This window comes from Chiloscyllium punctatum, chromosome 16 (genome assembly GCF_047496795.1).
Source record: "Chiloscyllium punctatum isolate Juve2018m chromosome 16, sChiPun1.3, whole genome shotgun sequence".
NCBI classification, from domain to species: Eukaryota; Metazoa; Chordata; class Chondrichthyes; order Orectolobiformes; family Hemiscylliidae; genus Chiloscyllium; species Chiloscyllium punctatum.
Genome location: NC_092754.1, coordinates 18878404 through 18891600, shown reverse-complemented (window position 1 = coordinate 18891600; position 13197 = coordinate 18878404). Strand labels below are relative to the sequence as shown.

Genomic DNA, 13197 nt, shown 5'->3' with positions numbered 1-13197 from the left:
ACATACATGATAAACAACAAGAGAGAAAGCCCCAAACCCTGTGCTATTGCACTGGGAACAGGCTTCCAGATGCAAAAGCCGACTTTAACCAGCACCCTCTGCTTCCTGTCACAAAGCCATTTTGCATCCAGTTTGCCCTGGTCTCCGATGCACGACCTTGTCAAAGGCCTTACCAAAGTCCACATAGACGACATCCACTGCATTATCCTTATCTACACATCTAGTCACTTCCTCAAAAAATTCAATCAAACCCACCAGGCACAATCTTGCCCTGACAAAACCATGCTGATTATCCTTGATTAATACTTGACTGGTGGAGCTTATTTCTGTGCCTCCGATTTCTTTCCAATGGTTTCCCTACTATTGATGTTAGACTCACTGGCCTACAGTTCCCTGGTTTATCCTTTTCAAATAATGCTATCATATTAGCTTGTTCTCCAGTCCTCCAGCATTTCTCCTGTGTCTGTTGAAATTTAACACCAAAGCCCCTGCAATATCCTCCCTTGCCTCCCACACCAGCCTCGGACAAAACTGATCAGGACCCAGGGATTGATCAAATTGTTAGCTGGTTAAAATCTCTAATCGCTCCTTCTTCTCATTGCCAATTTGTTCAAGTATATCAACGTCCTTTCCCCTGATTTCTAAACATCATTCTTCTCTATTATAAACACAGATATAAAGTATTCTGTTAAAACCTCACCTATTTCTGGCTCCACCAACAAATTGCCTCTTAAGTCCCTAATGGACCCCACTGTTTCCCTTGTTATTCTCTTGTTCTTATTATATTTCGAAAATGTCCTTGAATCTTCCTTTATTTTATCCACCAGGGTTTTTTCATGTTCCCTCTCCAATTTCCTTGTTTCGTTTTCAAGTAACCTGCTGCGTTTTCTATCCACCTTTGGGTTTCTGGTGTTCTGAGCCCTCCGATTCTACCATAAGCTTCCCTATTACTCCTCAATGCATCCTGTACATTGCTCGATATCTAGGAATCACTAGAATTGTTGGTCCAACTCTTCACCTGCACAGAAGCATGTTAGCTCAGTCTTACTCTGCAGCTCAGGCCCTCCCCTGCACTGAGTCCCTGCTAGAATCCCAATCTCTATCTCAATATTAACCTGCTCCCCTCTCTCTCTCTCGCTCTCTCTTTCTCTCTCTCTCTCTCTCTCTGTCTCTCTCTCTGTCTCTCTCTCTTTCCTGCAGGTGATGAGTATCCTGAGTAACCCTGGAGCAGTCCCCACTCAGCCACAGCATGACTTCTCCATTTCCCCGCTGCATGGGAGCCTGGACACCTCGAATCCGCTCTCCGCCAGCTGCAGCCAGCGCTCCGACTCCATCAAGGGCGTGGAGACCCTGCCTAGCTCTCAGTCTTACTGCACACCCGCCTACAGCACATCTGGATACAGCATGGACCCTGTGCCCGGCTACCAGTATGCCCAATATGGACAAAGTAAGCACTGACACCGGGGTGGGGGGGAGGGGAGCACAGCAGTAATGGGAAATGGGAGGGGGGGGGGGGGGAGGCGGGGTGTGGAGAGAAGGTGGAATGGATGGGGAGAGGGTACTTGGGCTCAGATTCCATCACTGGAAGCAGTGAGTCCATCAACACAAGCAGCACCAACAATAAACTGCCTTAGGCTAGGGAGGGAGGAACAAGAACCAACCACAGTTCACTCGTTCTTATTAGGGCTCTTCGTTACACTGTAAAGGACCAGCCTGAATGACCATTCAACATGGACAGACCAGCCTCACTCAGGAGGCAGCCCCAGTTGGCTCTGGGATGGGAAAAGACAGTCCCCAACAATAGTGTAGGAATCAGCAAGGAGGGGTGAATGTGAAAAAGGGTCCCCAACTCTGATTTCTTCAATTCCTCCCTGCTCCTGGTCCACCAGCTCCATCTGAGGCACAAAGATTTTTCTGAACATCAGAAATCTTGCTGAGCCCCTCAGGGAGCAGCACATTCTGACATTCAGTTTCAACGTTGTTTCAGCACATCCAGACAGACAGTAGACACTATATGAGTCACGAATGGGAAATTACCAACAAGGCATGAGTTAATCCCTGTTACAGTGGGGAATCTAAGTTATATCACAGTGTTACAGTGGTGTACGTGTGTTATATCAGAGTGTTGTAGTGAGGACTGTGCCTTATATCACAGAGTCACAGGAAGGGAAGTGAGCTATATCACAGGAGGGATGTATGTTATATCACATGATTTGGAGATGCCAGTGTTGGACTGAGATGTACAAAGTTAAAAATCACACAACGCCATGTTATAGTCCAACAGGTTTATTTGGAAGCACTAGCTTTCAGAGCGCTGCTCCTTCAGGTGGTTGTGGAGTATAAGATTGTAAGACACAGAATTTATAGCAAAAGTTTACAGTGGGATGTAACTGAAATTTTCAACATATAATTTCAGTTACCTTACACTGTAAACTTTTGCTCCACAAACATCTGATGAAGGAGCAGCGCTCCGAAAGCTAGTGCTTCCAAATAAACCTGTTATATCACAGTGAGGGGGGTGTGTTATATCGCACAGTCACAGTGAGGGGTGTGGTGTTTCTTCGCACAGTCACAGTGAGGGGTGTGGTGTTTTATTGCACAGTCACAGTGAGGGGTGTGGTGTTTCTTCGCACAGTCACAGTGAGGGGTGTGGTGTTTTATTGCACAGTGATGGTGAGAGGTGCGTGTTCGATCGCACAGTCAGTGTGAGAGGTGCGTGTTCGTCCTCACTGTCACAGTCACGGAGAGGGATGTGTGTTAGATCTCACTGTCACAGTCACGGTGAGGGATGTGTGTTAGACCTCACAGTCACTGGGAAAGATGTGTATTAGACCTCACAGTCACGGTGAGGGATGTGTGTTAGACCTCTTAGTCGCGGTGAGGGATGTGTGTTAGACCTCACAGTCGCGGTGAGGGATGTGTGTTAGACCTCTTAGTCACGGTGAGGGATGTGTGTTAGACCTCACAGTCGCGGTGAGGGATGTGTGTTAGACCTCTTAGTCGCGGTGAGGGGCGTGTGTTAGACCTCTTAGTCACGGTGAGGGGCGTGTGTCCGACCTCCCTGTCACGGTGAGGGGCGTGTGTCCGACCTCCCTGTCACGGTGAGGGGCGTGTGTCCGACCTCCCTGTCACGGTGAGGGGCGTGTGTCCGACCTCCCTGTCACGGTGAGGGGCGTGTGTCCGACCTCCCTGTCATGGTGAGGGGCGTGTGTCCGACCTCCCTGTCACGGTGAGGGGCGTGTGTCCGACCTCCCTGTCACGGTGAGGGGCGTGTGTCCGACCTCCCTGTCACGGTGAGGGGCGTGTGTCCGACCTCCCTGTCACGGTGAGGGGCGTGTGTCCGACCTCCCTGTCACGGTGAGGGGCGTGTGTCCGACCTCCCTGTCACGGTGAGGGGCGTGTGTCCGACCTCCCTGTCACGGTGAGGGGCGTGTGTCCGACCTCCCTGTCACGGTGAGGGGCGTGTGTCCGACCTCCCTGTCACGGTGAGGGGCGTGTGTCCGACCTCCCTGTCACGGTGAGGGGCGTGTGTCCGACCTCCCTGTCACGGTGAGGGGCGTGTGTCCGACCTCCCTGTCACGGTGAGGGGCGTGTGTCCGACCTCCCTGTCACGGTGAGGGGCGTGTGTCCGACCTCCCTGTCACGGTGAGGGGCGTGTGTCCGACCTCCCTGTCACGGTGAGGGGCGTGTGTCCGACCTCCCTGTCACGGTGAGGGGCGTGTGTCCGACCTCCCTGTCACGGTGAGGGGCGTGTGTCCGACCTCCCTGTCACGGTGAGGGGCGTGTGTCCGACCTCCCTGTCACGGTGAGGGGCGTGTGTCCGACCTCCCTGTCACGGTGAGGGGCGTGTGTCCGACCTCCCTGTCACGGTGAGGGGCGTGTGTCCGACCTCCCTGTCACGGTGAGGGGCGTGTGTCCGACCTCCCTGTCACGGTGAGGGGCGTGTGTCCGACCTCCCTGTCACGGTGAGGGGCGTGTGTCCGACCTCCCTGTCACGGTGAGGGGCGTGTGTCCGACCTCCCTGTCACGGTGAGGGGCGTGTGTCCGACCTCCCTGTCACGGTGAGGGGCGTGTGTCCGACCTCCCTGTCACGGTGAGGGGCGTGTGTCCGACCTCCCTGTCACGGTGAGGGGCGTGTGTCCGACCTCCCTGTCACGGTGAGGGGCGTGTGTCCGACCTCCCTGTCACGGTGAGGGGCGTGTGTCCGACCTCCCTGTCACGGTGAGGGGCGTGTGTCCGACCTCCCTGTCACGGTGAGGGGCGTGTGTCCGACCTCCCTGTCACGGTGAGGGGCGTGTGTCCGACCTCCCTGTCACGGTGAGGGGCGTGTGTCCGACCTCCCTGTCACGGTGAGGGGCGTGTGTCCGACCTCCCTGTCACGGTGAGGGGCGTGTGTCCGACCTCCCTGTCACGGTGAGGGGCGTGTGTCCGACCTCCCTGTCACGGTGAGGGGCGTGTGTCCGACCTCCCTGTCACGGTGAGGGGCGTGTGTCCGACCTCCCTGTCACGGTGAGGGGCGTGTGTCCGACCTCCCTGTCACGGTGAGGGGCGTGTGTCCGACCTCCCTGTCACGGTGAGGGGCGTGTGTCCGACCTCCCTGTCACGGTGAGGGGCGTGTGTCCGACCTCCCTGTCACGGTGAGGGGCGTGTGTCCGACCTCCCTGTCACGGTGAGGGGCGTGTGTCCGACCTCCCTGTCACGGTGAGGGGCGTGTGTCCGACCTCCCTGTCACGGTGAGGGGCGTGTGTCCGACCTCCCTGTCACGGTGAGGGGCGTGTGTCCGACCTCCCTGTCACGGTGAGGGGCGTGTGTCCGACCTCCCTGTCACGGTGAGGGGCGTGTGTCCGACCTCCCTGTCACGGTGAGGGGCGTGTGTCCGACCTCCCTGTCACGGTGAGGGGCGTGTGTCCGACCTCCCTGTCACGGTGAGGGGCGTGTGTCCGACCTCCCTGTCACGGTGAGGGGCGTGTGTCCGACCTCCCTGTCACGGTGAGGGGCGTGTGTCCGACCTCCCTGTCACGGTGAGGGGCGTGTGTCCGACCTCCCTGTCACGGTGAGGGGCGTGTGTCCGACCTCCCTGTCACGGTGAGGGGCGTGTGTCCGACCTCCCTGTCACGGTGAGGGGCGTGTGTCCGACCTCCCTGTCACGGTGAGGGGCGTGTGTCCGACCTCCCTGTCACGGTGAGGGGCGTGTGTCCGACCTCCCTGTCACGGTGAGGGGCGTGTGTCCGACCTCCCTGTCACGGTGAGGGGCGTGTGTCCGACCTCCCTGTCACGGTGAGGGGCGTGTGTCCGACCTCCCTGTCACGGTGAGGGGCGTGTGTCCGACCTCCCTGTCACGGTGAGGGGCGTGTGTCCGACCTCCCTGTCACGGTGAGGGGCGTGTGTCCGACCTCCCTGTCACGGTGAGGGGCGTGTGTCCGACCTCCCTGTCACGGTGAGGGGCGTGTGTCCGACCTCCCTGTCACGGTGAGGGGCGTGTGTCCGACCTCCCTGTCACGGTGAGGGGCGTGTGTCCGACCTCCCTGTCACGGTGAGGGGCGTGTGTCCGACCTCCCTGTCACGGTGAGGGGCGTGTGTCCGACCTCCCTGTCACGGTGAGGGGCGTGTGTCCGACCTCCCTGTCACGGTGAGGGGCGTGTGTCCGACCTCCCTGTCACGGTGAGGGGCGTGTGTCCGACCTCCCTGTCACGGTGAGGGGCGTGTGTCCGACCTCCCTGTCACGGTGAGGGGCGTGTGTCCGACCTCCCTGTCACGGTGAGGGGCGTGTGTCCGACCTCCCTGTCACGGTGAGGGGCGTGTGTCCGACCTCCCTGTCACGGTGAGGGGCGTGTGTCCGACCTCCCTGTCACGGTGAGGGGCGTGTGTCCGACCTCCCTGTCACGGTGAGGGGCGTGTGTCCGACCTCCCTGTCACGGTGAGGGGCGTGTGTCCGACCTCCCTGTCACGGTGAGGGGCGTGTGTCCGACCTCCCTGTCACGGTGAGGGGCGTGTGTCCGACCTCCCTGTCACGGTGAGGGGCGTGTGTCCGACCTCCCTGTCACGGTGAGGGGCGTGTGTCCGACCTCCCTGTCACGGTGAGGGGCGTGTGTCCGACCTCCCTGTCACGGTGAGGGGCGTGTGTCCGACCTCCCTGTCACGGTGAGGGGCGTGTGTCCGACCTCCCTGTCACGGTGAGGGGCGTGTGTCCGACCTCCCTGTCAGGGTGAGGGGCGTGTGTCCGACCTCACTGTCAGGGTGAGGGATGTGTGTCAGACCTCACTGTCACGGTGAGGGCTGTGTGTGTCCGACCTCACTGTCACGGTGAGGGCTGTGTGTCCGACCTCACTGTCACGGTGAGGGGTGTGTGTCAGACCTCACTGTCACGGTGAGGGCTGTGTGTGTCCGACCTCACTGTCACGGTGAGGGCTGTGTGTCCGACCTCACTGTCACGGTGAGGGGTGTGTGTCAGACCTCACTGTCAGGGTGAGGGGTGTGTGTCAGACCTCACTGTCACGGTGAGGGCTGTGTGTGTCAGACCTCACTGTCACGGTGAGGGCTGTGTGTGTCAGACCTCACTGTCACGGTGAGGGCTGTGTGTGTCAGACCTCACTGTCACGGTGAGGGCTGTGTGTGTCAGACCTCACTGTCACGGTGAGGGGTGTGTGTGTCAGACCTCACTGTCACGGTGAGGGCTGTGTGTCAGACCTCACTGTCAGGGTGAGGGATGTGTGTCAGACCTCACTGTCACGGTGAGGGGCGTGTGTCAGACCTCACTGTCACGGTGAGGGCTGTGTGTCAGACCTCACTGTCACGGTGAGGGGCGTGTGTCAGACCTCACTGTCAGGGTGAGGGATGTGTGTCAGATTGCACAGTCACGGTGAGGGCTGTGTGTCAGACCTCACTGTCACGGTGAGGGCTGTGTGTGTCCGACCTCACTGTCACGGTGAGGGCTGTGTGTGTCCGACCTCACTGTCACGGTGAGGGGCGTGTGTCCGACCTCACTGTCACGGTGAGGGGCGTGTGTCCGACCTCACTGTCACGGTGAGGGGCGTGTGTCCGACCTCACTGTCACGGTGAGGGGCGTGTGTCCGACCTCACTGTCACGGTGAGGGGCGTGTGTCCGACCTCACTGTCACGGTGAGGGGCGTGTGTCCGACCTCACTGTCACGGTGAGGGGCGTGTGTCCGACCTCACTGTCACGGTGAGGGGCGTGTGTCCGACCTCACTGTCACGGTGAGGGGCGTGTGTCCGAACACTGATCCCTCACTGTGACTGTGCGGTCAAACATACATCCCTCACTGTGACTGTGCGGTCAAACATACATCCCTCACTGTGACTGTGCGGTCTAACACACATCCCTCACTGTGACTGTGTGATAACACACATATCCCTCACTGTGACTGTGCGGTCTATCACAGTCACAGTGAGGGATGTGTGTTAAACCTCACAGTCACAGTGAGGGATGTGTGTTAAACCTCACAGTCACAGTGAGGGATGTGTGTTAAACCTCACAGTCACAGTGAGGGATGTGTGTTAAACCTCACAGTCACAGTGAGGGATGTGTGTTAAACCTCACAGTCACAGTGAGGGATGTGTGTTAAACCTCACAGTCACAGTGAGGGATGTGTGTTAAACCTCACAGTCACAGTGAGGGATGTGTGTTAAACCTCACAGTCACAGTGAGGGATGTGTGTTAAACCTCACAGTCACAGTGAGGGATGTGTGTTTGACTGCACAGTCACAGTGAGGGATGTGTGTTTGACTGCACAGTCACAGTGAGGGATGTGTGTTTGACTGCACAGTCACAGTGAGGGATGTGTGTTTGACTGCACAGTCACAGTGAGGGATGTGTGTTAGACCGCACGGTCACAGTGAGGAATTTGTGTTAGACCGCACGGTCACAGTGAGGGGTGTGTGTGTTATCACACAGTCACAGTGAGGGACCAGTTTTGTATCATAGTCACAATGAGGGCTGTGTGTAAGACCTCACAGTCAGGGTGAGGGATCAGTGTTCTATCACAGTCACGGTGAGGGATGTGTGTTAGACTGCCTTGTCACGGTGAAGTGTGTGGCTTATCACACAGTCACAGTGAGGGATCAGTGTTATATCATAGTCTCAGTGAGGGCTGTGTGTTACATCTCACTGTCACAGTGAGGCCTGTGTGTTAGATCGCACAGTCACAGTGAGGGATGTGTGTCAGACCTCACTGTCACGGTGAGGGGAGTGTGACAGACCTCACTGTCACGGTGAGGGGTGTGTGTCCGACCTCACTGTCACGGTGAGGGATGTGTGTGTCCGACCTCACTGTCACGGTGAGGGGTGTGTGTCCGACCTCACTGTCACGGTGAGGGATGTGTGTGTCCGACCTCACTGTCACGGTGAGGGATGTGTGTGTCCGACCTCACTGTCACGGTGAGGGATGTGTGTGTCCGACCTCACTGTCACGGTGAGGGATGTGTGTGTCCGACCTCACTGTCACGGTGAGGGATGTGTGTGTTATCATACAGTCACAGTGAGGAATCAGTTTTATATCATAGTCACAATGAGTGCTGTGTGTAAGACCTTACAGTCAGGGTGAGGGATCAGTGTTCTATCACAATCACAGTGAGGGACGTGTGTTAGGCCTCACAGTCACAGTGATAGATATGTGTCAGATTGCACTGTCACAATGAGGGATGTGTGTCAGATCTCACGGTCACAGTGAGGGATGTGTGTTAGACCTCACGGTCACAGTGAGGGATGTGTGTTAGACCTCACGGTCACAGTGAGGGATGTGTGTTAGACCTCACGGTCACAGTGAGGGATGTGTGTTAGACCTCACGGTCACAGTGAGGGATGTGTGTTAGACCTCACGGTCACAGTGAGGGATGTGTGTTAGACCTCACGGTCACAGTGAGGGGTGTGTGTTAGACCTCACGGTCACAGTGAGGGGTGTGTGTTAGACCTCACTGTCACAGTGAGGGGTGTGTGTGTTATCACACAGTCACAGTGAGGGGTGTGTGTGTTATCACACAGTCACAGTGAGGGACCAGTTTTGTATCATAGTCACAATGAGGGCTGTGTTTTAGACCTCACAGTCAGGGTGAGGGATCAGTGTTCTATCACAGTCACAGTGAGGGACGTGTGTCAGACCTCACTGTCATGGTGTGGGGTGTGTGTCAGACCTCACTGTCACGGTGTGGGGTGTGTGTCAGACCTCACTGTCACGGTGTGGGGTGTGTGTGTCCGACCTCACTGTCACGGTGAGGGATGTGTGTGTCCGACCTCACTGTCACGGTGAGGGATGTGTGTGTCCGACCTCACTGTCACGGTGAGGGATGTGTGTGTCCGACCTCACTGTCACGGTGAGGGATGTGTGTGTCCGACCTCACTGTCACGGTGAGGGATGTGTGTGTCCGACCTCACTGTCACGGTGAGGGATGTGTGTGTCCGACCTCACTGTCACGGTGAGGGATGTGTGTGTCCGACCTCACTGTCACAGTGAGGGATGTGTGTGTTATCATACAGTCACAGTGAGGAATCAGTTTTATATCATAGTCACAATGAGTGCTGTGTGTAAGACCTTACAGTCAGGGTGAGGGATCAGTGTTCTATCACAATCACAGTGAGGGACGTGTGTTAGGCCTCATAGTCACAGTGATGGATATGTGTCAGATTGCACTGTCACAATGAGGGATGTGTGTCAGACCTCACTGTCATGGTGTGGGGTGTGTGTCAGACCTCACTGTCACGGTGAGGGGCGTGTGTCAGACCTCACTGTCACGATGAGGGGCGTGTGTCAGACCTCACTGTCACGGTGAGGGGTGTGTGTCAGACCTCACTGTCACGGTGAGGGGTGTGTGTCAGACCTCACTGTCACGGTGAGGGGTGTGTGTCAGACCTCACTGTCACGGTGAGGGGTGTGTGTCAGACCTCACTGTCACGGTGAGGGGTGTGTGTCAGACCTCACTGTCACGGTGAGGGGTGTGTGTCAGACCTCACTGTCATGGTGAGGGGTGTGTGTCAGACCTCACTGTCACGGTGAGGGGTGTGTGTCAGACCTCACTGTCACGGTGAGGGGTGTGTGTCAGACCTCACTGTCACGGTGAGGGGTGTGTGTCAGACCTCACTGTCACGGTGAGGGGTGTGTGTCAGACCTCACTGTCACGGTGAGGGGTGTGTGTCAGACCTCACTGTCACGGTGAGGGGTGTGTGTCAGACCTCACTGTCACGGTGAGGGGTGTGTGTCAGACCTCACTGTCACGGTGAGGGGTGTGTGTCAGACCTCACTGTCACGGTGAGGGGTGTGTGTCAGACCTCACTGTCACGGTGAGGGGTGTGTGTCAGACCTCACTGTCACGGTGAGGGGTGTGTGTCAGACCTCACTGTCACGGTGAGGGGTGTGTGTCAGACCTCACTGTCACGGTGAGGGGTGTGTGTCAGACCTCACTGTCACGGTGAGGGGTGTGTGTCAGACCTCACTGTCACGGTGTGGGGCGTGTGTCAGACCTCACTGTCAGGGTGAGGGATGTGTGTCAGATCGCACAGTCACGGTGAGGGATGTGTGTCAGACCTCACTGTCACGGTGAGGGATGTGTGTCAGACCGCCTCGTCACGGTGAGGAGTGTGTGTTATCACACAGTCACAGTGAGGGATCAGTGTTATATCATAGTCACAATGAGGGCTGTGTGTCAGACCTCACAGTCATGGTGAGGGATATGTGTTAGACCTCTCAGTTAAAGTGAGGGATGTGTGTCAGATCTCACAGTCACAGTGAGGGATGCGTGTTAGATGTCACAGACACAGTGAGGGATGTGTGTCAGACTGCCTCGTCTTGGTGAGGAGTATGTGTTATCACAGTCACAGTGAGGGATCAGTGTTATATCACAGTCACAGTGAGGGATGTGTGTTAGACCTCACACTCACGGTGAGGGATCAGTGTTCTATCACAGTCACAGTGAGGGATATGTGTTAGACCTCTCCGTTAAAGTGAGGGATGTGTGTTAGATTGCACAGTCACAGTGAGGGATGTGTGTTAGATTGCACAGTCACACTGAGACATCTGTGTTTGACCACAGAGTGACAGTGAGGGATGTGTGTTATCCCTCACAGTCACAGTGAGGGATGTGTGTTATCCCTCACAGTCACAATGAGGGATGTGTGTCAGACCTCACAGTCACAATGAGGGATGTGTGTCAGACCTCACAGTCACAATGAGGGATGTGTGTCAGACCTCACAGTCACAATGAGGGATGTGTGTCAGACCTCACAGTCACAATGAGGGATGTGTGTCAGACCTCACAGTCACAATGAGGGATGTGTGTCAGACCTCACAGTCACAATGAGGGATGTGCGTCAGACCTCACTGTCACAGTGAGGGATGTGCGTCAGACCTCACTGTCACAGTGAGGGATGTGCGTCAGACCTCACTGTCACAGTGAGGGATGTGCATCAGATCTCACTGTCACAGTGAGGGATGTGTGTTAGACCTCAGTCACAGCGAGGGATGTGTGTTAGATCTCTCAGTCACAGCAAGGGATATGTGTTAAATCGCCCAGTCACAGCGAGGGATCAGTGTCATTCTGCACAGTCACAGCGAGGGATCAGTGTCATTCTGCCCAGTCACAGCGAGGGATATGTGATAAATCGCCCAGTCACAGCGAGGGATATGTGATAAATCGCCCAGTCACAGTGAGGGATATGTGATAAATCACCCAGTCACAGCGAGGGTTCAGTGTCATACCGCACAGTCGCAGCGAGGGCGGTGTGTCATACCACGGGCGGTCACAGCGAGGGCTCCGTGTAATATCACAGAGGCACACTGAGGGATGAGTTTTATAAACACAGTGACAGTGAGGGCTGAGTGTTTATCAGTGTTATAGTAACAGTTGTGTCTTATATCATAGTGTCACAGCAAGAATAATGTGTTGTATCAAAGCGTCACAGTGAGTAATGTGTTCTACCAGGACACATGTCCTGTCGGCTGAGAGATGTTATATCATAGAGTCACGATGATGGCTGCGTATTATATCAATGTCTTACAGTGAGCAGTGTTTCTACTGTCAGAGTGTACAATGAGGGGTGTGTTTTATATCAGTTTATTACAGTGTATATCATATGTTATATTAGTGTAGAGCTGTGTTTTATTTCAGAGTGTGTACAGTGATCAGTGTGTCTTAAGTAATGGAATTACACTGAAGCTGCAGTTAAAAGTGAAGGCTCTGTGTTATATAAGGCTATAGCAGCAGGGATACATATTATGTCAGAGTTATAGTGAGAGGTGTGTGTTATATCACTCCTACAGTGATTGGGTGAGTGTTTCGTTAATGTATAGAATGAGAGAGCTGTTTGTTAGGTCAGTGTAACTGTGAGGAGTTATGTGGTATATAAGCATTTTAGAGTGAAGTTCACATGTTATTTCAATGTCGGATCAAGGCATGTGTGTGTCTGTATCATATCAGTGTATTATACACTCAGGAGGGTCTAAAACAATTTCTTATAATGTATAGATTATTTTATATTTGGATGTAATGGAGAGTGTTGTGGTTTATATCAGTGATACAGTGATGGGTATGTTATATCAGTGTTACAGTGTGTGCTTTTTATATCAATGGATTGCGTTTTATATCAAAGTTACTGTGAAGGGTATGTGTTCTATCAGTCATGATTTGGAGGTGCTGGTGTTGGACTGGGGTGTACAAAGCTAAAAAATTACATAACACAACACCAGGTATTAGTCCAACAGGTTTACTTGGAAGCACTACTCCTTCATCAGGTGGTAGTGGAGTAGAAGATTGTAGGACACAGAATTTATAGCAAAAGTTTACAGTGTTATGTAACTGAGTAAAATAAAATAAGATTCTGCAAATGCGCATTCACCCCACAAACTTATGTTGTGTTATATTTTATTTTGCTCAAAAACTGCATGAATCCATGTAAGATTCTGAAATACCTTCTTTAGATTAGAATCAGTCTGACCATTGGGGCACAGACAGCCTCACACAGGGAATCTCACATGTTCAATGCATTATCCAGGCCAACATGGCACCTATTGTTAAAGTTCACTTGAGAATGTAACTTTTAAGACAATTCTGGGATTTACATATGAAAGAACTGAAACCAACATGCTCATTCTAAAAGATGAGAGACTCAACAAACAATCCAGGTCTTTTTCAATATATAATTTCAGTTGCATCACACTGTAAACTTTTGCTATAAATTCTGAGTCCTACGAT

At 54.2% G+C, this 13197-nt stretch overlaps 1 protein-coding gene across 6 annotated transcripts in view; it reads left to right on the top strand.

Moving 5' to 3' along the window:
* Nucleotides 1-13197, top strand: part of LOC140487011 (paired box protein Pax-7) — a 159558-nt gene that overhangs the window by 131930 nt on the left and 14431 nt on the right. For 4 of the 6 annotated variants that reach the window (XM_072586367.1, XM_072586370.1, XM_072586366.1 and 1 more), the window contains one exon: nt 1201-1447. The exons of the other annotated variants lie outside the window; for them this stretch is intronic. In XM_072586367.1, coding sequence (XP_072442468.1) covers nt 1201-1447 — 247 coding nt within the window. The remainder of the gene's footprint in view (nt 1-1200; nt 1448-13197) is intronic. 6 annotated transcript variants of the gene reach the window in all.